The sequence below is a fragment of the Eptesicus fuscus genome, chromosome 22, assembly GCF_027574615.1.
Source record: "Eptesicus fuscus isolate TK198812 chromosome 22, DD_ASM_mEF_20220401, whole genome shotgun sequence".
Taxonomy (NCBI): domain Eukaryota; kingdom Metazoa; phylum Chordata; class Mammalia; order Chiroptera; family Vespertilionidae; genus Eptesicus; species Eptesicus fuscus.
Window position 1 is genome coordinate 36,997,535 of NC_072494.1, and position 21,148 is coordinate 37,018,682.

The 21,148-nt window shown below is 38.1% G+C and overlaps 1 protein-coding gene across 2 annotated transcripts in view; it reads right to left on the bottom strand.

Annotated features, from left to right (window-relative positions):
• Positions 1-1,192: 1,192 nt before the first annotated feature.
• Positions 1,193-21,148, bottom strand: part of ZC3H11A (zinc finger CCCH-type containing 11A) — a 37,640-nt gene continuing 17,684 nt past the window's right edge. For both annotated transcript variants that reach the window (XM_028129335.2, XM_054711406.1), the window contains 14 exons: positions 19,189-19,312; positions 17,277-17,480; positions 17,049-17,165; positions 15,452-15,532; positions 14,498-14,608; positions 13,653-13,715; positions 12,219-12,311; positions 11,214-11,282; positions 6,983-7,486; positions 6,562-6,641; positions 4,679-5,006; positions 4,015-4,181; positions 3,578-3,645; positions 1,193-3,174 (listed from right to left, as the gene is read on the bottom strand). In XM_028129335.2, the coding sequence (XP_027985136.1) occupies positions 2,916-3,174; positions 3,578-3,645; positions 4,015-4,181; positions 4,679-5,006; positions 6,562-6,641; positions 6,983-7,486; positions 11,214-11,282; positions 12,219-12,311; positions 13,653-13,715; positions 14,498-14,608; positions 15,452-15,532; positions 17,049-17,165; positions 17,277-17,480; positions 19,189-19,312 (2,268 nt within the window). In that variant the 3' untranslated portion in view covers positions 1,193-2,915. The remainder of the gene's footprint in view (positions 3,175-3,577; positions 3,646-4,014; positions 4,182-4,678; positions 5,007-6,561; positions 6,642-6,982; positions 7,487-11,213; positions 11,283-12,218; positions 12,312-13,652; positions 13,716-14,497; positions 14,609-15,451; positions 15,533-17,048; positions 17,166-17,276; positions 17,481-19,188; positions 19,313-21,148) is intronic.

The following is a 21,148-nucleotide window of genomic DNA, read 5'->3' on the forward strand; positions in this document are numbered from 1 at the left end:
AATGTGACCTATTAAAGAGTTAGCAACTGGTAATCTCAGTTCCTGTTGCTAAACTGACAAATTCAAAGCAAATATTTTTAAGAATTGCAAAAATATTCCAGCAACATGAAGCCACAGTTTTAGGAAAGGATCATAAAACTTTGGCCAACATAGAATAAGCTTTATTTCTGAAACTATACTAAACATCAGTCTAATCTCTACAGTTTCCAAGATTGGTCAAGATGAAAAGCAGCTCTGGCCCTAGCTGGTTTGGCTCAGTGGATAAAATGTTGGCCTGCGAACTGAAAGGTCCCAGGTTCGATTCCAGTCAAGGGCACATGCCTGGGTTGTGGGCTCAAACCCCAGTGGGGGACTTGCAGGAGGCAGCCGATCAATGATTTTCTTTCATCATGGATGTTTCTCTCTCCCCCTCTTCCTTCCTCTCTGAAATCAATTAAAAAATATATATTAAAAAACCCCCACACAAATGTATTAAAAAAACACACAAAACTGTTCTGGCCCTATGAAAGGACCCATTAGAATTTGAGGTTAAGGTCACAATTTTAGAAATCATTGATCTTGAGACAAATATAGGAATCATAAACTATTTTGAAATTTTTGGCTTTAGCCAAACTGTATTATTTGGGCCTTTTCTCTATTTTTAAAATTGAAAATCATCATCACTCAAAACTAAATATAAATGTTTTGCTTTTTGTGAAAAGCTGATTCAACTTGTTGGTACTACTATTTGGCAAAGAAAAAAAAAATCTATGTTCTTTGGTGGCTAGCAAATTCTTATGTAACCCCATAACAAAATATTGGCACATTACTGAAAAAAACCTGGACTTTCTAGAATTAAAAATTTTAATTGCCTTCTTGCTTTAAAATTCTAAATTGTTGAATCCATCTAAGGTCACTTATAAACATTCTCTCCTTTAAGAAATTTAATGGCATTACTTGAGTTACAATGATTATGGCTGAGTGCCAGAAAAGAATCCTCACATACAATATGCATTCTTACCTAAAGCGTATGTAACTAAAATTGAGCAAGCTTGTGGTAGGTTTGGCAATATGTCCTTGTAAAAGATTTCTAAAGCCAAATAATACCTGTGAAATTGGAGCACTTACACAAAAGGCCAACACCATTTCGATTGGGGCCTCTATTGAGGCAGATCCTAGGCTGACATGAGGTATGACCACTTAACTCACAATGTCAAGACTTTCCTACACCAGTTTTATTTAAAACACAAATAAGTATTTCTCTTTGTGTAATGAATGGCAAATGGTTCAAACAATGCTGAACATGAATCATTGACTAATACAAGGGCTTTAAATATGAAACAAAATTATTTTTTAAAAGGCAAATAAAGGTTATATACAAAACGGACCTGGAATCTAAGCTGATTCCAGAAATGAAATGAGTAGAAAATCTGTGGTGAAACCAAACATTCCACCCCTGCTTTGGAGAAGGGCTATGATACAACATTCAGTCAGCTGAAGATCGATTGACAGAGGTGTGTCTGTACATAAATCTCAAGTCACTTTTGCTTGTGCAGAATCATCCAGATCTTCCCAAGACTGAATGGGCAGTCCTGTGGCTTGCTTCCTTTTCCATATTCTCAACAAGGCTACATGAAGTTCAACTCTTGATGAGCCGCTTACAATAGCAGTTCCTTAGGAGCCAACATGACAGGTGGGTCAGATTCCCCATGAGAAACAAAACTGGCCACCTACAGCGAAATATCAAAATGGACAAGTCCTTCTTTCCTCTTCCTTCCGAGTATGTATAATGTCTCCTTTTAAGACTATTAGCCCCACATACTTGTTCCTTCACAGTCTAAACCTTGAGGTGATATGAAGGAGGGAGACCAACATCAAAGAAAGAAAATTCAGTTCAGAAATGAAGAAAACTGGATGGTATACAATACACCTCCAGAATATCTCAAATAATCCCTTCTTGTAGTACAATTCATTGTACTGCTACAGTCCACACATAAATATTGGCAGCTTGAATGAGTTCATTTCCCCCCCTCTGATAGTTACAGGACACCAAATAAATACTGGGTAAGAGGAGTTTGCTGGGAGAATTAGAAATATAAAATTAACCAATTTTTATTCCTGTGATAATTCAATGCCAGTAGGAGGCAAGTACTAAAGAGAAGGGACAACTTCCATACTAAAAAGAGAATTCCTCTAATCATTATGTCACCATCTCTTAATAAGAATCCAGGGAATCCCAGAAATAGAAAATTAATTTCAGAGAACCCCTGAGGCACTTTAAAGCCTTAAAAAATTACAGTAATAATAAATTAGCTATTGATCTTCAGAGGCTTACTCAGCAGTAGAAACATGAAAATCGGGTCCAAACGGTTATGTCCAGATTACAGGCTTCCTGAGCTGCTCAGCTCTAAAGCTTAGACGAATCTCCAAATACTTTAAAAAAAGACATACAATTTAACACGGACTGAATGAATTTTTTGTTTAGTGGTAGCATGAAATTTGGTCCTTATGGTAGCAGCTGTCTTCATCTTTCCAAACTCAGGTAACAGTAAGTACATTAATACATAAAATAATACAACAAAGGGGAAAAAAAGCCAAAACTGACAAACACCTCAAGGAGTCACCAAGTTCTCTTGCATCCTTTCACTTGGATCTCTCTCAGTCTTTTTGTGGAGAGAGGGGTAAGAAAGAACTTTTTCTTGAAGATGCTAAACAGTGGCATCAAATGGACAAAATGGTTATCAAGGGACATTAAAAATCTGACCCCAAGGAATCTAGGACACATACAGGTAATTCAGAGGTATACTTCTGATCTGGGGCAAATTCTAGACTAAAGAAATGATCATCTTGGGTAAATGTTATAATAGATGAAACTAAGTGCAGTTTTTTGGTGAGTTTTTTTGTTTTTGTTTGTTTGAAATGTCCTACTATCACTTTCAGCTATCAATCATTTCTGATAGCTCAAGCAGAAGGTCATCTTCATCTTTTCCAGGATCCAGGTCGATCTCAGCTTCTAATTTGCCTCCTGAAATCTCCCATATTAGCTTCTCAAAATCATCCTCCACAGAGAGCGGGGGCTTTCCTGTCGAAGCAGTGCTGAGTCGGCGAGTTTTCGTGGCCATTTGGGATGAGGAAGGGCCAGATACTTCTGGTGGAGAGGGATCTGATGAGGATTGGGCTGGAGGCAGCACCAGACTGTAAGGAAAAAACACCCAGGAGATTATTAAAAACTGTCCTTTTTCAATGACGAGCTGGACTACCTAGTTTCAGGGATACAAAGAGTTAGCAAAGAGTTGTTTGAGGACTCACAAAAGGAATTGTTTTACTCATTAGGACAAAGCATCTTCCCTTTAAAGCAGAATTCAGGCAGGCTTTCAAAACATTTTTGAAATAATACAGGCAAAATATAAACAATGGCACCTAAGGAGAATAGCAGCCCTGAGCATTATGTTTTCTTAAAATTAATTTGAAGTTCAGCAGACAAATTTAGATATGGCTAAATTGTACATGCTTAGAATTATTTAGTAGTTTTATTCTCTAGAGAGCATAAACAATAGTAGTGGCCTAAGTTTGATTTAAAAGAACTGCAAGGTATTACCTGTCTCTAGGTCTCTCTGTCTCAGGAACAGTGACTGCTTTGTCCTCAGAAAGGAGTGGGACAACAGCCTACAAAAGGAAGAGCAATGTAATTCAGTGGGGGAGTCAGGCTTTTTAATGTGAGCACATTCACTTTCTTTTGCCACCTTCTTAGAATTATGGCTATCTTTATTTAATCCTGGGAATCACGAGTAAATAATCCAAAGGTTGGGTGTACAAATAAGCAAAATATTTTAAGCGCCCAAAAATTAGCTTTCAAAAACCTAACCTGCCACTTCACAAATGTCTGACTGTAAACATAAAATACAGTAATAACTAAACAAATAAAATGCTTAGAAAATGGCAGGAAGTATCACACACGGATATAGCTGGAGAGATCATCTCCCCTGCTTTCCTACCACGGAGACGGAAGCACTGCCACGCTGGGCCTGCTCTTACCATGGCTGCTTTTTTGGCTGGGCTCTCCTGCAGGACCCCGCCGGCGCTGAGCGGCTTCACCGCTGCGATGACAGCAGGGTGCATCTCCACTGCCTTGCGCTTGGGGGCCAATTTGGGGGAAGAGACCACTTTCACCACAGACGGCTTCACATTCACTTTGGGCTTAGCTACAAGCAATGGAAAATATTTGATTAATAGTTTAAAATATCCCTATTTTACATGGAGAATAACTCAGAATATCAAAAATTCCTTCACAGTGATATACAACATATAATTAAACAAAGTGATGACCAAAAAAACCCAGATTGAAAATGATCCACAAGCTATCTGCACTACACATGAACATAATGAACATATATACTCAAATGATTCCTTTCAGTGGCTCTGGAATTTGCCACTGCTCTTCTATTCCTTTTCTTCTTCAAAACCAGAGGAAAAATGTACCACAGAAAGTTAAAAAAAAATTTCTAAATAGCAATTTTAAATGCTGAAAAAGAGACTCATCTCGATTTGTCTCTTCAAATAGAATTATAAGAACCATTACTTACTATCCACTTTTGTGTAACCAGTATATAAATGAAATTCAACCCAATTGCTCCAGGGAATTACTGAAATTTGATAATTCTGAGATCCTAAAGCAAGATATACTAGAAAGAACACTCACCTTTAACCCTTTTTTCCAAGGTCTGTGCCGCACATTTCACATTTAATATTGAGTCGCCAATCCCTGCGGTTTCCACCTCTGCCTTCTGGGATGACTTGGTGGGAAGCCGCTTTGGTAGGCTCCGTGTGATGCTCGACACAGTAGTGAGCACTGGCGTCTCTGCTGGCTGGGCATTACCAGAGTCTACATCTCCCCAGAGGGATGTCAGCACAGATTTTTCCTTCTGTGAGGTTCCCTTCTCTGGCTGTTTCTGTATGTGCTTTTCTCGCATCGTCTCACATTTCTTGAATGGAATTTTAATGCCAACTCCTGTTGTCTCATTTGAAGCCTATGTATAAATTTAAATGACAGAATTAAAATCTAGTATCTCTAGCCCTAGCCTGTATGGCTCAGCTGGTTGGGTGTCATTCTGTACAAAAGGTTGCCACTTCGATTCCCAGTCAGGGCACATGCCCAGGTTGTGCGTTCAATCCCTGGGAGGGGCTGAGGCAGCATCAATCGATGGTTTGCTCTCCTATCCATGTTTCTCTCTCGAAAATTCAATTTAAAAAAATATTTAAAAAATTCTAGTACCTCTAACAACCTACATGATAATTGCTATTTATAAGTTGTAAGTCAAGCAGTGTCTCATATAATTCAAAACACAAGAGCTTGTTTTGCTCTTTGATATTAAATAAAAACCACCTGCCCGTCCGGTGTGGCTCAGTTGGTTGAGTGTTGAACTATGAACCAGGAGGTCATGGTTCAATTTCTGGTCAGGGCACAAACCCAGGTTGTGAACTTGATCCCTAGTGGGGGGCAGGCAGGAGGCAGCCAATCGATGATTCTCATCTCTCTCCCTTCCTCTCTGAAATCAATAAAAATATATTTAAAAATAAAAACAAATTCACTAAGCTGCTCTGGCTGGTTTTCTCAGTGGTTACAACGTCAGCCTGTAAACTGAAGGATTTCGGGTTCAAGTCCCAGTCACATCTGGGTTTCGGGTTCAATCCCTGGCCCCAGGAGGGGCGGAGGCAACCAATTGATGTGTCTTTATTACATCGATGTTTCTCTCTCTCTCTTCCTTTCCCTTCCTCCCTTCTTCCTTCCTCTCTCTGCATAATGGAAAAAAATATCCTTGGGTAAGGATTAACAAAAAAACAACAAAACATACCCCACCAAGCTAAAGAGGAAAGATTAAATATATGTGCAACAATAAAATCCCAGATTCTTTAGGCTAGGTAATCATGACCCCGAGTCTAATACAAAGGATTTAAAATAATCAGACACTTGCACTAATGTACACAGATGCTCATTATCTCAGGTAAAACAGAGTCCAGAGACAGACTACATTTGTATAAAAAACACTATGTGGTCCATATGGATGGACATCTTGAAGAATTATTAATGTGGTGAAAGTTAAAGCAGGCTACAAAATGAGCACTGCCTTTACATTCTAAACACGAATCAAAGATTAAATGAGTTCACACATGTGTATGTAAACAAAAGGCTTGAAGGAAATCCATGAAAAACAAAATGAATGGTGGGTACATGTAGACTGGAATTACAGGGTTTCTCATTCTTTTAAAAATAAAAACTACCAAGTTTAGAACAATGAATTGGCATTACTCTCAAAGGCAAGAAAAAAGCTTAGTTTAAAAACACTGATGCCAATTAAAAAACTTTCAAAGGGCAGAGGACACTGGTGATATACATAGAAGTACAGAAAACCCCCATTAGAAAAAAAAATGTTTCCCTGTAGAAATTATACACATAGTGAAAGACTGTTTACGTATAATAAAACAGAAATTTATTATAAACTAAAACTAAAAGGCACATTTTACCATTCATCTAGCCTTCACTTGCCATGAACAAAATTATAAAATGATTTTAAATAAACTCACCTCTTTAGCTTCTGTTCTAGCAACACTGCTCTGAAATGCAACTTCACTTTCTTCTTGAAGTTTCTTCTCTTCTTTTATACCTAATTCATATTAAACAGATCTTGAGTTATTTCATTTAGGCTCCAACTTCATGACAGATGAAGTAAAACAAAACTTTTAATGAAAATGATGCTAACACAAGGCTAATAAAATTGTAGATAAAGCTCTTTAGTCCTTATAAACTTTCAAATGAACACTAAAATATGAAAGGTCTATGGGTGCTGCTATACAGAAACAGCTTCACTTCGTGTAACCCAGGGGTTTTCACAGGTTATCTGAGTCAAGAGAACTTTACAGAACTCCTAGGAACTCCCTGCAGAGCCCTGCCCTTTGAAAGATTACTTGGGCAAGTGGTACTCCAGACCAAGCTCTTTCTCATTACCTGACTTTTTGGTGATTCGTAAAAGCCGCCTCGCCCCCGGGGTGGCCTCGGGCTGAGGCTGGGAGCTGGTGCCGCTCTTGGAGCTCTGCTGCACCCTCCGTGCCTTCTCCAGTTTAATTTCCTCCAGGGTCTTGATATGCACCTCCTGCATAGACTTTGTTCGCCCTGCAGGCTCCTCAGATTGTCCTTTGTTGGCAACCATTGGTGGCAAAACCGATGTTTTTTTAATCTCACTATCCGTCTTTAACTTGCCGCAAGTTACATCCTTTTTGCTTTTTTGTCTCTCTGCTTCCTGCTGCCGATGTTTCTTTTCAGCCAGGACCTCAGAGAAGGTTTTGATTCGAACAGTGGAAGAGCTTCTTGCTCCTGAAGTAGAATCATCAGCTTTTGAAGGGCCTTCTGTCTTGAGTTTAGTTTGCAATTCTCCACGTTTCTGACTGGCTCTTTCGAGAAGGATTTCTTCTAAGGTCTTCACATGGATCTCACCAACTTTAGTAACTCTCTCTGTTTTCAAGGGGGAACACAAGTCACTTTATTTGGAGTTCACCTCTTTTAAAATATATATTTTTATTTATGTCAGAGAGGAAAGGAGAGTGAGAGAGAAACATCAACTATGAGAATCACTGATCTGCTGCCTCCTGCCCGCTATTGGGGATTGAGCCCACCACCTGGGCACGTGCCCTGATTGGGAATCGAACGGACCTCCTGGTTCACAGGTCAATGGTCAACCACTGAACCACACTGGGTGGGCTGAATACAGCTTTTAACGAAAGAGGAAAATAAAAAATTATCCTTTTACAATCTTAAACACATGTTCTGAACTTTTGAATGTGCTATTGCTTCTATATGTAATAGTCCCTACTGTCCTCATTTCTCTTGCTTCCTAGTTTTAAGTGAGTTCATCTTAGAGCCTGACAACCCCAAATCTAGTTTGCTACACTGATCACACAATACCATAAATGAGTGATTATTTCCAACCACACTAACATTAGAACAGTGACTATTATTACTTATTTTAGTACCTGCTAGATAGGAAACACTCCAACATTTACTGAATTATTTCCTTAAGTTTTTAAAGTAAAAATTCTTCCATTTTGAAAGTAGACTGATCTCAAAACAACAATTCCAAGAAAGTACAATATGAATGGTGCCATGGCAACCCTGTTTCCCCACCCTTCCAAAATTTCATCAAAATAATAGAGAAGACATTAAAGGTAGACTAAATCGCCCTGGCTGGTGTGGTTCAGTGGCTAGAGCATCAGCCCGTGCACTGAAGGGTCACAGGTTCAATTCCCGGTCAAGGGCACGTACCTGGATTGTAGATTCGATCCCCAACCCCTGGTAGGGATGCATGCAGGAGGCAACCAATTGATGTGTCTCTCTCACATCCATGTTTCTAAATTTTGTAAGTAACATTTATTGAACACAACCCACACTCATCCATTTTCATATTGTATATGGTTGCTTCCATACCATAATGGCAGAGTTGAGTAGTTGTGACCTAGCTTGTAACCTGCAAAGCTTACAATATTTACTCTCTGATCCTATACAGAAAACAAGCAAAGATCATAATAAAAGGTGAAGCAAGAACCCCGGATAGAAAATATGAAGGCAAGGTTAAAAAACAGGTGGTGGTGGAGACTATGTTCAAAAGCTCCAACATCTGTCCAATAAGAACTGCAGGACGTGCCCTATCTGGTTTGGCTCAGTGGATAAAGCTGGCAGACTGAAGGGTCCTGGGTTTGACTCCAGTCAAGGGCACATGCCTGGGTTGAGGGCTTGACCCCCAGTAGAGGTTGTGCAGGAGGCAGCCGATCAAAGATTCTCTCTCATCACTGATATTTCTCTCTCCCTTCCTCTCTGAAATCAATAAAAATATATTTTAAAAAAAGAAGACTTGGCTGAAACCGGTTTGGCTCAGTGGATAGAGCGTCGGCCTGCGGACTGAAGGGTCCCAGGTTCGATTCCGGTCAAGGGCATGTACCTTGGTTGCGAGCACATCCCTGGTGGGGGGTGTGCAGGAGACAGCTGATCGGTGTTTCTCTCTCATCGATGTTTCTAGCTCTCTATCCCTCTCCCTTCCTCTCTGTAAAAAATCAATAAAATGTATTAAAAAAAAAAAAAAGAGAAGACTTGCAGGACAGAGACAATGGCACCAGTTGGGCGAGCATGGGGAAAAGTGGCCCTCACCTGAAAGCCACATAACTCAGTCTCCCCTATATAACTCCAATTTTCTTCAAGCCACCGTCCCTCCACCAGAGCCTAGGAGCAGTTGTGAGCATTTCATGAGATAGCATGCATGAAGCTGCCTGACACCCACAGGAACTTGGGTCTGGTTCTAAGTCACAACATAAGCAGCTTGAGGCTCACTTCCCTGGAGGAAAGAGATGTCCACGTCTGCCATGGTGCACAACTCAAGGGGGTCAATGGTAGTCTATGTTGAACACCAGGATACAATGCAAATAGTCCTTTCTGGAACTATATAACACTGGAATATTAGATAATTCCCTGCTCTTCTCACTGTACTGTATGACCAACTGTAGGAGGAGGGTGCAGAATAGGGAGGAATCATACTATACTTCGTTCATTTTAGACAAGATCGGGAATCGAGGTTTTGAGGTTCTTAAAGATTGCAAGGTAATTATCAAAGAAGTAAAAGAATTATCAGTGCTTTAATGAAATGTCAACATTATTTTCAGAACAGATACTGATATTAACCCTTTGCACTCACTTGCTTTTTTCTCGATTCCTTTATTCTAATGCTAACCGTGTCGAGTCACACTCGACATCCGAGTGCAAAAGGTTAATACTAACGAAGGATTTCTGAACAAATTCTCTTCTTCTCAATAAAATATTTTAAGAAAAAATTCCACAAAAAGAAAACAAAAAGTTTGTTTCAAAAAGAATAAGAATGGCCCTGGCTGGTGTAGCTCAGTTGGTAGGAGTGTCCTCCTGTGCACTGAAAGGTTGGGTTTGATTCCCAGTCAGGACACATGCCTAGGTTGCAGGTTCGATCCCCAGCCCTGGTTGGGAAGCATTTGGGAGACAACGGATCAATGTTTCTCTCTCCAAAAAAATCAATGAGAATGTCCTCAGGTGAGGATAAAAAAAAAAAGAAGAATAAGAATGTTTCACACCAGATTACCTTTTTATGAATTCTGGTAAAATCTTAATATCCAAATAAGATAAGGATAAAATGAAAAAGGAAAAGCACAGGATAATATCATTCATAAATATATAAAAATTAAAGAGCATTAAACTGAATCCAGCAATGTATAAAAAAGCTAGATGGTTGAGTAACAGAATATTCATTTTACTATTCTTTAAATTGTATGCATATATACATTTACGTAGTTATATCTCGCAACTTAAAACTTCAACATTAAATTAAAGTATAGGGAAGAATATACAGAAAATTAAAATGATCTAAAACCTCAATACCCAGATAAAACCAATGTTAACATTTATGTATTTTTTGCAGTGTTTTTCCTAAGCATACAATTTTATCTTTACAAAATTGGAATTATCTCATACATATGAACTTCTGCCTGAGAATAGGTTTCTATTATAAGAATTTTTTTGAAAGAAGATTCTTATTTTACCCTAATGTTAAAGATCAAAAGTGGTATGTTCTTTTGTAACCTTTCTTCATTCAATATGAGAGAAGTTTTCTCCATCACTGTTGTTCAGAACATGACTTTTCATGACAACAATTATTTTAAATGTTTTTTAATTGATTTTTTAGAGAGAGGAAGGGAGAGGGATAGAGAGGTAGAAATATCTACGAAAGAAAAACATCATTGATCAGCTGCCTCCTACATAACCCCTACTGGGGATCGAGATGGCAAACCAGGAATGTGCCCTGACAGGGAATTGAATGGGTGACCTCTTGGTTCATGGGTCGACCCTCAACCACTGAGCCACACCAACTGGGTGACAGCAATTACAATATATAACTACCTTAATTTAATCTACTTCCTTTTTGTTGGATACTTAGATTGTTTCTAATTTTCTATTATCAATACAATGATGAAAACTCAGTATGCCACTTTTAAAGTACAAAAACAGAATTCATAACTAAGTAACTAATTACTTAAACAAAGAAAAGCCACACACAAAAAAACCACAAAATACACAAGCCCTAAACTAACTCAATAGATAAATAGGAGAAAAAGTAAAGATTTTATGGCAAGAAAAAGAATATCAGCAGCTGGTCTTAGGGTTTACCTACCTGCTGCCTCCTCATTGTTTTGACCAGCTGACACACCTAATCGTTCCTTTAGAGACTTGGAAACTTGAACTGTAAATAAAAACCCAAAAACCCAAATGTTGAACAGAGAATTTTTTAGAGATCAAATATCTTTTTCAAAGTTCATAAATTAGGCTTATATTTCTCTTCTAATACAAATGTTTTTAAAAAATGTTTTAGGTCAACTGGCCAGCATGACTCTATTTTCTTAAACCTTACCCAAGGATATTTTTCCATTGAATTTTTAGAGTGGAAGGGAGATGGAAAGACAGAGAAATATCGATGTGAGAGAAACACATCAATTGGTTGCCTCCTGCATGCGCCCTAACCAGGGCCCAGGCTGGGGAGGAGCCTGCAACCAAGGTACGTGACGTTGACCGGAATAGAACCCAGGCCCCTATCCACTGAGCCAAAAAGGCTAGGGCTAAATATATATATATATAAATAAATGTTTTCAGGTCTTAAACTTTCCTCTCTATGAATTTCCCAAAGCACTCTGGAGAGCTTTAAATATTTTTCTTTAGATTTGAAAAGCAGAAACTACTGAATTTAGTAAAATAATTTTGTTACCATACAACCTTCTAAAATCTTATTGATATCAAAAGGCTTTTCCCCCTAAATCTATCTGAAATATGTTCTTTAGTTAAAGAGAGTCTTCAATATAATTGACTGTCAAGGAGGAAGGGAATTTGGCTGCAAATTTTGTGCTTTCATAATAGAAATTATCACAATACATACAAGTATTTCTACTATAATCTCTTGAGGATTGTGATGGTGTTTTATTTCATACAATGATGTCTACCTAGAATCTAGTAGAGTAAGCAACTCAAATGTTTGTTGAATGAATAAAATGTATATCAGAAGCTAATCTAATTTACATGCACAAAGAGAGTAACAAACTATACCTGTTAACATTATAGAAGATAAGTGTCAGGATTACACACACACACACACACACACACACTAAGTGTATTATAACAAAGGTACCTTTCTTTGGTGTTTTGTCAGTTTCTGAAGCATCAACTTTCTTCCCTAGCCTCTGTGCAAGGCTACGTTTTAACGGAGGATCACTGTCACCATCTACAAATAGAGGGAATTTAGTTTAAGAGTTCAAGTCAACCTTCTGCAAGGTCAAGATATACAAGCAAAAACAGAAAACATAGAATACTTCTTTATTTTTCTTCATTTTTATGGTGTATTCGTTTACTAGCTTATTTATAACTCAAGGTTAGAGAAGGAATAAAAATGTTCCAAAAGAAGAAGGGACAAAAAATTAGAATGCACAAATTAACATTTACCAAATAACTGACTAAAATTACAAATGGAGGATTATAAATCCTGGCTAAGATTGAAAATCAGAATTAGGAATATATGAAAACAAACAAACAAAAAATCCTCCATATACAAAAAAACAACCAAAAAAACTTCACTCCCTGTTGGCTGAATTCTAAGTAAATTCGTGGCTTAATGCACCAGAGATTAGGACAACAAAAGAATCACAAAATTAAACATTTTTCTGTGACATGAAGACTCTGAAGGCCAAATAGCACCTGTCTTTAATCCCAGATAAGAAATCTAAGGTTATGAAGGATTCTCTATCTTAGGCAAGTCACCAATTATTGATGGAGCCAAGATCTGGACAAAGTTTCCCGACTCCTGGTTTATTACATTACACTGTTCAATACAGGTTGTTTAAATGTCATGAGTTGATGTTTTTACGATTGCTTGACTGAAGATACAATCTTTCCAGGGTCCCATTAAAAACTTGAAAGACTCTGCAGAGTATGTTTTTCTCTCTGCTTTCACTGATAATTTAAACATGAAACCAAAAATTCACAATGTTTACATGTATGCTGATATTAAAATAACTTATTTCTGTATTTTTTACTTAAAATTTATCAGGCAATGAGAATGGTGTCAAAGAAAATTCCAAATAGGTAAGATTTCATATTTGCAAGCACATTTTAAAAGAGTATAAAGTCAGAGGAGACTTTCAAAATAACTTTTTTGAAACCGACACGCTAGGGTAGGTGCACAACAATTCAGTAATATGGTAAATACTTCCCTAAATATAACTAGCACTAATAAACGCAGGGACTGAATTTATATTAACTGGACACTTCTTCCCCTCTAAAATGTCAAATTTCAATTTGTCCATAGAAACAGAGATATACTTTACTGCTTTTTAAAATGCTGGCCATAATCAAATTAAATTGTAACACAAATTTCTCTGACTTCAATGAAAGGTATAATGCACGTGTGAAAAACATGGAAAAATTTTAAATGTGCTTTCAGCCAAGAATATAGGGGGATTACAAATCAATTATGACAGGGCACTTATATAAAGAGAAGGTTGGAAGAGGTATCATATAAATGCACAAACAAAAAGAAAACAAAGGATATGTACAAAACTTATCTCACCTACAGAAAATTTTCGTTTCCCCAGTCTCTCGGTGAGACTCAATCTTATCAATGGTTCTTCTCCTGAAATGGCAAAACAGAATTTCTCTACTATTAGGCAATTTTTCGGTATTCAGTAACCACTAATGGATATAAAGCATGTGCCAATATTAACATAAGTCCACTTAATTTCTTGAAAATCAGTTCTCAGTCTTAAGAAAGACTCAATAAAAAAAAAATCAACATGTTAAATAATAAATTCAAGTAGCCAAATGCACAGCCCAAAGGGAAGCAATAGCAGTCCTAATTACTAATAGTAGCCAATTCTACAATGACAAGTTGTGTTCTAATCAACTGATCATAAAAATCTATACTTTTGCTTGTGCACTTTAGTAAAAAAAAAAAAATCATACTATCATACTCCACTCCTATAACCTTCTTTGACCACTCCAAAAGTGAGTGCTTCTTCTGATTCTTTGTTGTTTGAATGGCACAACATTTAAATATATCTGCATATCATAATTACTTGTGTCCTATTCCTTATTAGATTTAAAACTATGAAGGGAAATATTTCTATAACTTAAAAGGTGTTTTTTTTTTAATAGTTCTTTATCCATAATGGGCAGTCAACAAATTTGGTGAATGGATACAAATAAACAGTAAATGAAAAAGTTAAATATACATAAATGTGAGAACTGCATTAATTTCAACCTTTTTAACAGCAGAGTCAAATGCACTAACTTTTCTTTTCATCCTTTTATCCAATCACCATTCCTAACTCCTCCTGCAAATCCACCAAAGGTAAAATGCACACAGGATTTTGCTCGCTCAGATATTTATGAGTCTACAGCCTACCGATGTCTCACCTTGTTTGTTGGAGAGAGTTACTGTCCTCACTACAGTCCGGACATTCTCTTTTTCAGGACCTGGAATGGGCTGAGGCTGGAGTAAAAGACTGGAAATTCCTGAAGAACCTTCTAAATCAAGCAAATCAAAGAATAGTAAATAATTTGTGAAAAATAAAGCTATCACAAGTCAAGAAATTTGATCTATGACCAGGTAAGTCCAACACAGACCACTGGACTACAAGCCAATCAGTTTCTCTGTTTCTGTTTGCCTACAGGGGTCATGGTGGGAGAAGGGGAGATAATCCCTATTTCTTATCTTCCTTGGACACAATATGTAAATAAAACAAAATTGTTTTTTGGGGGAGGTGTCAAAAAATAAAAAAAATTTTTGAATGACTTAGGCACTCAATCTACTTTTATTGACTAACAAGGCTAACATTATTCTCAAGTTAATCTCAGAAGCACACTAGCTGTCAGGTGTGTCAATCCAATCTTTCTCATCTATATTCAATTATATGCAAAACACAACTCCAAGGTTCCTATAGAAAAGTTTTACCAAAAGAGTACTGGAACCAACCACTTGATTCTCTCTAAATATTAATTTGACACAATCATTTTTAGGGTTGGAAATGTATACATCAATCAAGCTCCAGAAGAAAGTCCTAGCAGCTTGTGAGAATTCATCAACTACAAAATGAAGTTGTTGTTGTTTTTTTTAATACACTTTATTTCTCAAGATAGACAAGTTCTTTTGGGCTCTTTAGTTGTGGTGCTTAGCTGTGAATAGTTAGGAACTGAAACACAATTGCAATGAATTAAAACTAAGTGATTTAAGTAAGTCTGTGTTTTAACTTCAAACCAGCCACAGAAGTCAAATTCACTTTGGCTGTTGCCAAGGGTCCTTAACATCGGAAGTATCCTAATTATTCTTCTCTAGCAACATTCAATGATCTAGTAAAAGTAATAACTTACCACCTTGCTTCTTGGACTTTTCCTTCATTTTCTTTGACTTAATTTCCTCAAGAGTTTTTATTCCAAAATTCAAACATTCACCTGAGAAAAGTAAAGAGAAATCACATGAGGAACTAGAACCTTTTTCACCTTTGCATTTTATTTGTACACTAGAGGCCCAGTGCACGAGTTTGTGCACATTGAAAGGAAATTATAAGAAATATTTTATATTGCTATCCACCCTTTCTCTATAATAGGTCAACCAAATTCACAATTGACAATGACAGATTGAAACACACGCATGCGATTGGTGCCAGCAAGAGCTTTATATGTATTGCGCATGCCCAAGTCAATTTAGCCTTTTATATATATAGAATAAACTTGCTTAATTAGACCTTTCTGATTTAGCTAAACTTTTTCCAGCCCAGTGAAGCACCCCAACTTCTCTTTCAGGTAATTTTCAGCCAACACAGCAATAAATATCAACATGAAGCAGATTATTATTGTAGATCACGCAGTGAGAACAAAGGGTAAAATATTTAACTGCAGAGTGTTTGACTATATTCTGTGCAGTGAGAAAACCTGGTCATTTTCAAGGTCCACCATTTCTTTTCAGGCAGGTCAAGTTTCTAAACTTTCTAAATCTCTGTTTTCCAGGTAATGAAAATAGGATTCCACGAAGCCTCCTATCTACCTACTCCAGGACTTCTGTGAGGATCAAATGAGATGAGGCACAGGAAAACACTTCACAAACATTTGGTTAAAGTGTAAAATGTTTCCACCCGGCTATAAAGCAAGTCGTGTTCCTGGGCTGAAGAAAAACTCCAAGGAGGCTAGTCGCTAGAGAGAGGAAGCCGGGCATTGCTACATGACGTCATTACCCGGCGCCCACAGTCACCATTACTGGGCTGGGCTGTGGGCATTTTGTGCCATGGGGTCTTGGCAGTGTTGGTGGGGTGTTGCTCTGGGGCGGTGGCAGGGCCTGTGTCCCACTTGGAGGAAGCCAAGTGTTGCTTTGTGGGCACCAGGTCCGTGATGCTGTTTCTCTGTAAATGGCCAGTGTGCGTCACAGCAGCTCCTGAATTGAGCGGCTGCCCTCTGGTGGTCAGTGAGTGTCATAGCGACCAGTCAGACAGTCGGGACACTTAGCCTATTAGCCTTTTAGATACATAGATAGCAGGTGCTCAGATGTTTTCTAACTAAGAGGAGTACGTTTGTGTATGTATAACAAGGGTAGGGAAGAGGGAGGTGGTGGTAATGGTGAACTGAATTTTTTTTTTAAGTTTATCTTTAGTGTTGAAAGTATTACAGATGTTCCCCTTTTTCCCTATTGACCCCATCTACCCTGTATCTGCCCCTCCCAGGCCTTCACCACACTACTGTCTCTGTCTCATATATGCATATAAATTCTCCAGTTAATCTCTCCCCACCCCCCACCCCAACTCCCACCTTCCCTCTAAATTCATCATTCTGTTCCATGCTTCTATGTCTCTGGATCTATTTTGTTCATTAGTTTATTTTGTTCATTAGAACATGAATTAAATTAAAATAGTTTGGACATTCAATAGTGTTGCAAGATTTAAGAGTGGGAGCCAGCATCGATACAGCCTCCTCTTACCTTGTTTTAAATTGACCCCAGGTTTCCGGGCAGAAGCCCCTCGTAATCCATTATGAACTTCGGGAGTTGGTTGCAGGGTCGGTGTTTTGGTTTCATCACCTTCCTCAGAAAACTGATCTATATTAACACATTTAAGGCAAATTTACAATTAAAAACAGGCCTAGAGCTTTAATTCTAATTCATTAAGTGATCCTGATCACTTATTTGCCATAAAGAACTAAAACATACCATCATCATCTTCATCATCATCTGCAGCATTGATCACAACTGGTGGATGTGTGGGGCTAGGAACATTTTCTGAACTTTCTACTTTCATCACACTTCGCAGTTGAGGGGAGGGATTGGACTGGACAGACAGTTTGTTTTGTTGAACTGTGAGCTGGGAAGCCTTCACTTCCTCCTCTGGTGACTCAGGCACAGCAGGCAACACAGCTAGATATGCAAAATTAGTCATCAATAAAAAAACTGAAGATATAATCCCAAGTCATCAGAACATCCTCACCAAAAGTTTGGTGCATTTTCCTTATGAGCACTTAATGTGTTTTTATTTAACATCCCCATTTTCCCAATTAGGTTCTAAATTTCCAAGGAGGGAAAATTTGGCTTTTAGTTAACTTTTTACTATATGCAAGTACACTCAAAGTGGGCATTCAAAATATAGATTATACAGGAGGCTAGATGCATAGTGACTATAAATTCTAGACATGTAATTTAAATATTGTAATTTTCCTCCCTTAAAGGTGAAAATATGTAGCCATCAAAATTTAATCACACAGCAGATGTAGTTTTCAAATGGCTGATCATTCCACTAGGAAATCCCTTTATAAGGGACTCTGGAAATAAATACTAGCTTTTGGTAGAGCGTAGTTTTATTTTATTTTATTACTTTTTTAATATATATTTTATTGATTTCAGAGAGGAAGGGAGAAGGAGAGATAGAAACATCATAGATGAGAGAATAATTGATTGGCTGCCTCCTGCACACCCCCCACTGGGGATGGAGCCTGCAACCCAGGCATGTGCCCTTGACTGAAATCGAACTTGGGACCCTTCAGTCCTCTGGCTGACATTCTATCAACTGAGCCAAACCAGACAGGGTGTGTAGTTTTATTTTAGACTACTCTACAGCAGGGTTAGCAAACCTTTTCTGTAAAAAGCTGGATAGCAAATATTATAGGCCAGTGGTCGGCAAACTCATTAGTCAACAGAGACAAACTCATTAGTCAACAGAGACAAATATCAACAGTACAATGATTGAAATTTCTTTTGAGAGCCAAATTTTTTAAACTTAAAACTATATAGGTAGGTACATTGTTATTAACTTAATTAGGGTACTCCTAAGCTGGCCTTTGCTAAAAACTCAAGGGGCCAAAGAGCCGCATGTGGCTCTCGAGCCACAGTTTGCCGATCACTGTTATAGGCTGTACAGATCTCTGTCTCGACTACTCAACTCTGAAGCAGTAGCACAAAATTTGGCCATAGACAATATGAAAATGAATGGGGATGGCTTCATTCCAATAAACCTTATTTTATAAAACAGGTGGAGGAAGAGATCTGCCAAACACTCTGAGAGAATAAAGTTTCTTCCAAAAACCGCCGCCCAGCCATAATAGGTCAGTTGGTTGGAGCATGTCCCATGCAACGAGGTGTTCTGGTTCGATTCCCAGTCAGGGCACATACCTGGGTTTGGGGTTCGATCCCTGGTCTGGGCACGTGTGGAAGGCAACCAATCTGCTCCTCTCTCACATCCATGCTTCTCTTTTTCTCTCCACCCTCCGCCCTCCTCTTTCTCTAAGCATGACCTTGGGTGAGGACTAGAGAGAGAGGAAAAGTCAAAAGCCTCTATGGGTCTGATAAGAAAATGGGGAATGAAGCAAGCTATAGTAATCTAAACTGTAATGCCAAGAAACACTTATGAGGCACATGGCTTTTGGCAACAGGATTGTGCCTCTTCTACTTACCGGTTTATACCTGTACAAATCACCTAACCTTAATAAAGTAGGGTTCCTTCATCTGTAAAGTGGAAATACTACTCTCTCACACTAGGAAAATAAGGCAAGTATATAAAGTACTTTGTACAGTGTGCATAGTAGGTGTTCATTATATAGTAATTATTCTTTTAAAATTAAAAACATCTCACTTTTGCTTGGAGGTAGAAAAAGGCCATCCACATAACGTCCTCTGTTGTGATGAAAAGCGCAGTTTAGTTTTTGACATCCCACTGGTTGATTTTCCCAATAACAAGGAATCTCACTCCGTTTTTTCTATAAGAGGGAAAAACATAGTTTCCAAATAAAAATGAAGTGTGACCTGTATTAATTTGTTCATCTGTTTTTTTGGGATTTGGTTAGTGACAATGAAGGGGAAGATAGAGTGTTGGAAATATTCTATTTCTTGATCTAGGTGCTGGTCAAGTAAGTATATTACTCACTTTGTGAAATTCTTCAAGCATATTTCTATATATACTTTAACAAATACTTCAACGAAGAAAAAGGACCTGGTAAGCATTCTGAAAATTAACTAACCTCTGATTAATAACCTGCATTATTTTGGATGTCTCATCATTAAGAGCCTAATGTTTAAAATTCCCAGAAAGAATAGCAGCATTATTTCAGAAATTTTAAAATATGGAGGAAAGAAACAAAGAAATAACAGCTATTACAAAAAGATCCTTAAATGTATAAAAAAGGGCAAAGATCAAAGTCTACTACTCTGAGAGACTGATAATTTGATAATACACTGTGTTGTTAGGGATGCGAAAGAATTATGCAATCTCATATACTTATAATGAAAATATAAAGTAACTCAATAGCTTTAAAAGGCAACTGACAAAACTGTTTTAACAATTTATGTCTTGAATTTACTGCAACATGTATAACTTACCTATTTTCTAAAAGTACAGCAAATACCTCTAGCTCTGGATAAAATTTCTTAGTTCCGGTCACATACAAAAGTAGGTATATTAGCTACCATTGTGTTTTAGAGAATAATAATAATAATTACTCAACTCCTTCCTCAAGGCAGAACCTAGTATCAATCAATCTTCCTTGTTCCTAAGTCTGTCTTTGCTTAAGGTTTTACGACTTTTCTGGAAGCAATTTTCAAATTACTAGATGACTTCTATACTAGCAGCCTCCATATAAAAGAATCACATGGCATTTATTTGATCTGTTTAATACACTTACTGGATTTTGTTTCTAAATGAAAATAAAACACAAACAATAAAGACAATGTGGAAAACAGAAATAAATTCATATTATACTATTACCTAAAGAGAATCACTTATTTTGGTATAGAATCTTTTATTTAAAAAAAAAAAATGTAGACTGAGAGAAACCAAGATGGCGGCATAGGTAAACACCTAAACTGCTGCCTCGCACAATTTCAAAACTAAAACTAAAAGACAAAATGGACATCATCCAGAACCACAGGAAAGCTGGCTGAGTAGAAATCCTACAACTAGAAGGAAAGAGAAAAGCACAGAGACTCAGAGGAGCTGTAGGAGGCAGAGGTTCTGAGATGCGCACACGGAGAGGACTGGCAACTGAGTACGCAGCTGGCTTTCTCAAGCTGGAGGGAGACAAAAGCTCCCGACTGCGCTGAACTCCAGTTCCGGGTGAGACTCTGGGGACAGACTCATTTGGGGAGAAACTGGACTGTCTGGCAGCGGGCGGAACTCGAAGGCGGCTTTCTCTCAGAGGGGCTTGCAGCGATTACCACGGGACACTGAGACACAGGGGCCTATTAGGGCAGGGCTGACGGATAATCAATGCTGTCTGATCCACCCTGAGACTCAGCCCCATCTAAGCTGAGCACAGAGGCTTTTGCTAGTCTTGTCTCATATGGGTTTTTCCAGCACAGAAGTTCTCCCAGCATAGACACAGCTGATCCTCACAGCCAATTGGCCTAGAGGTCAATTCCTCCCAGTGATACCAACAACAATCAAGGCTTAACTATAAGACTACACACAGCCCACAAAGGGGTGCACCAAGAGTGTCCACCTCATGTAACTGGGGAGGCTGAGCCACTGGGCCCTATAGGACACCTAGCACACAAAGCAACTCTATCAACTCAGGGAAGCAGGCAAAATGCGGAGACAA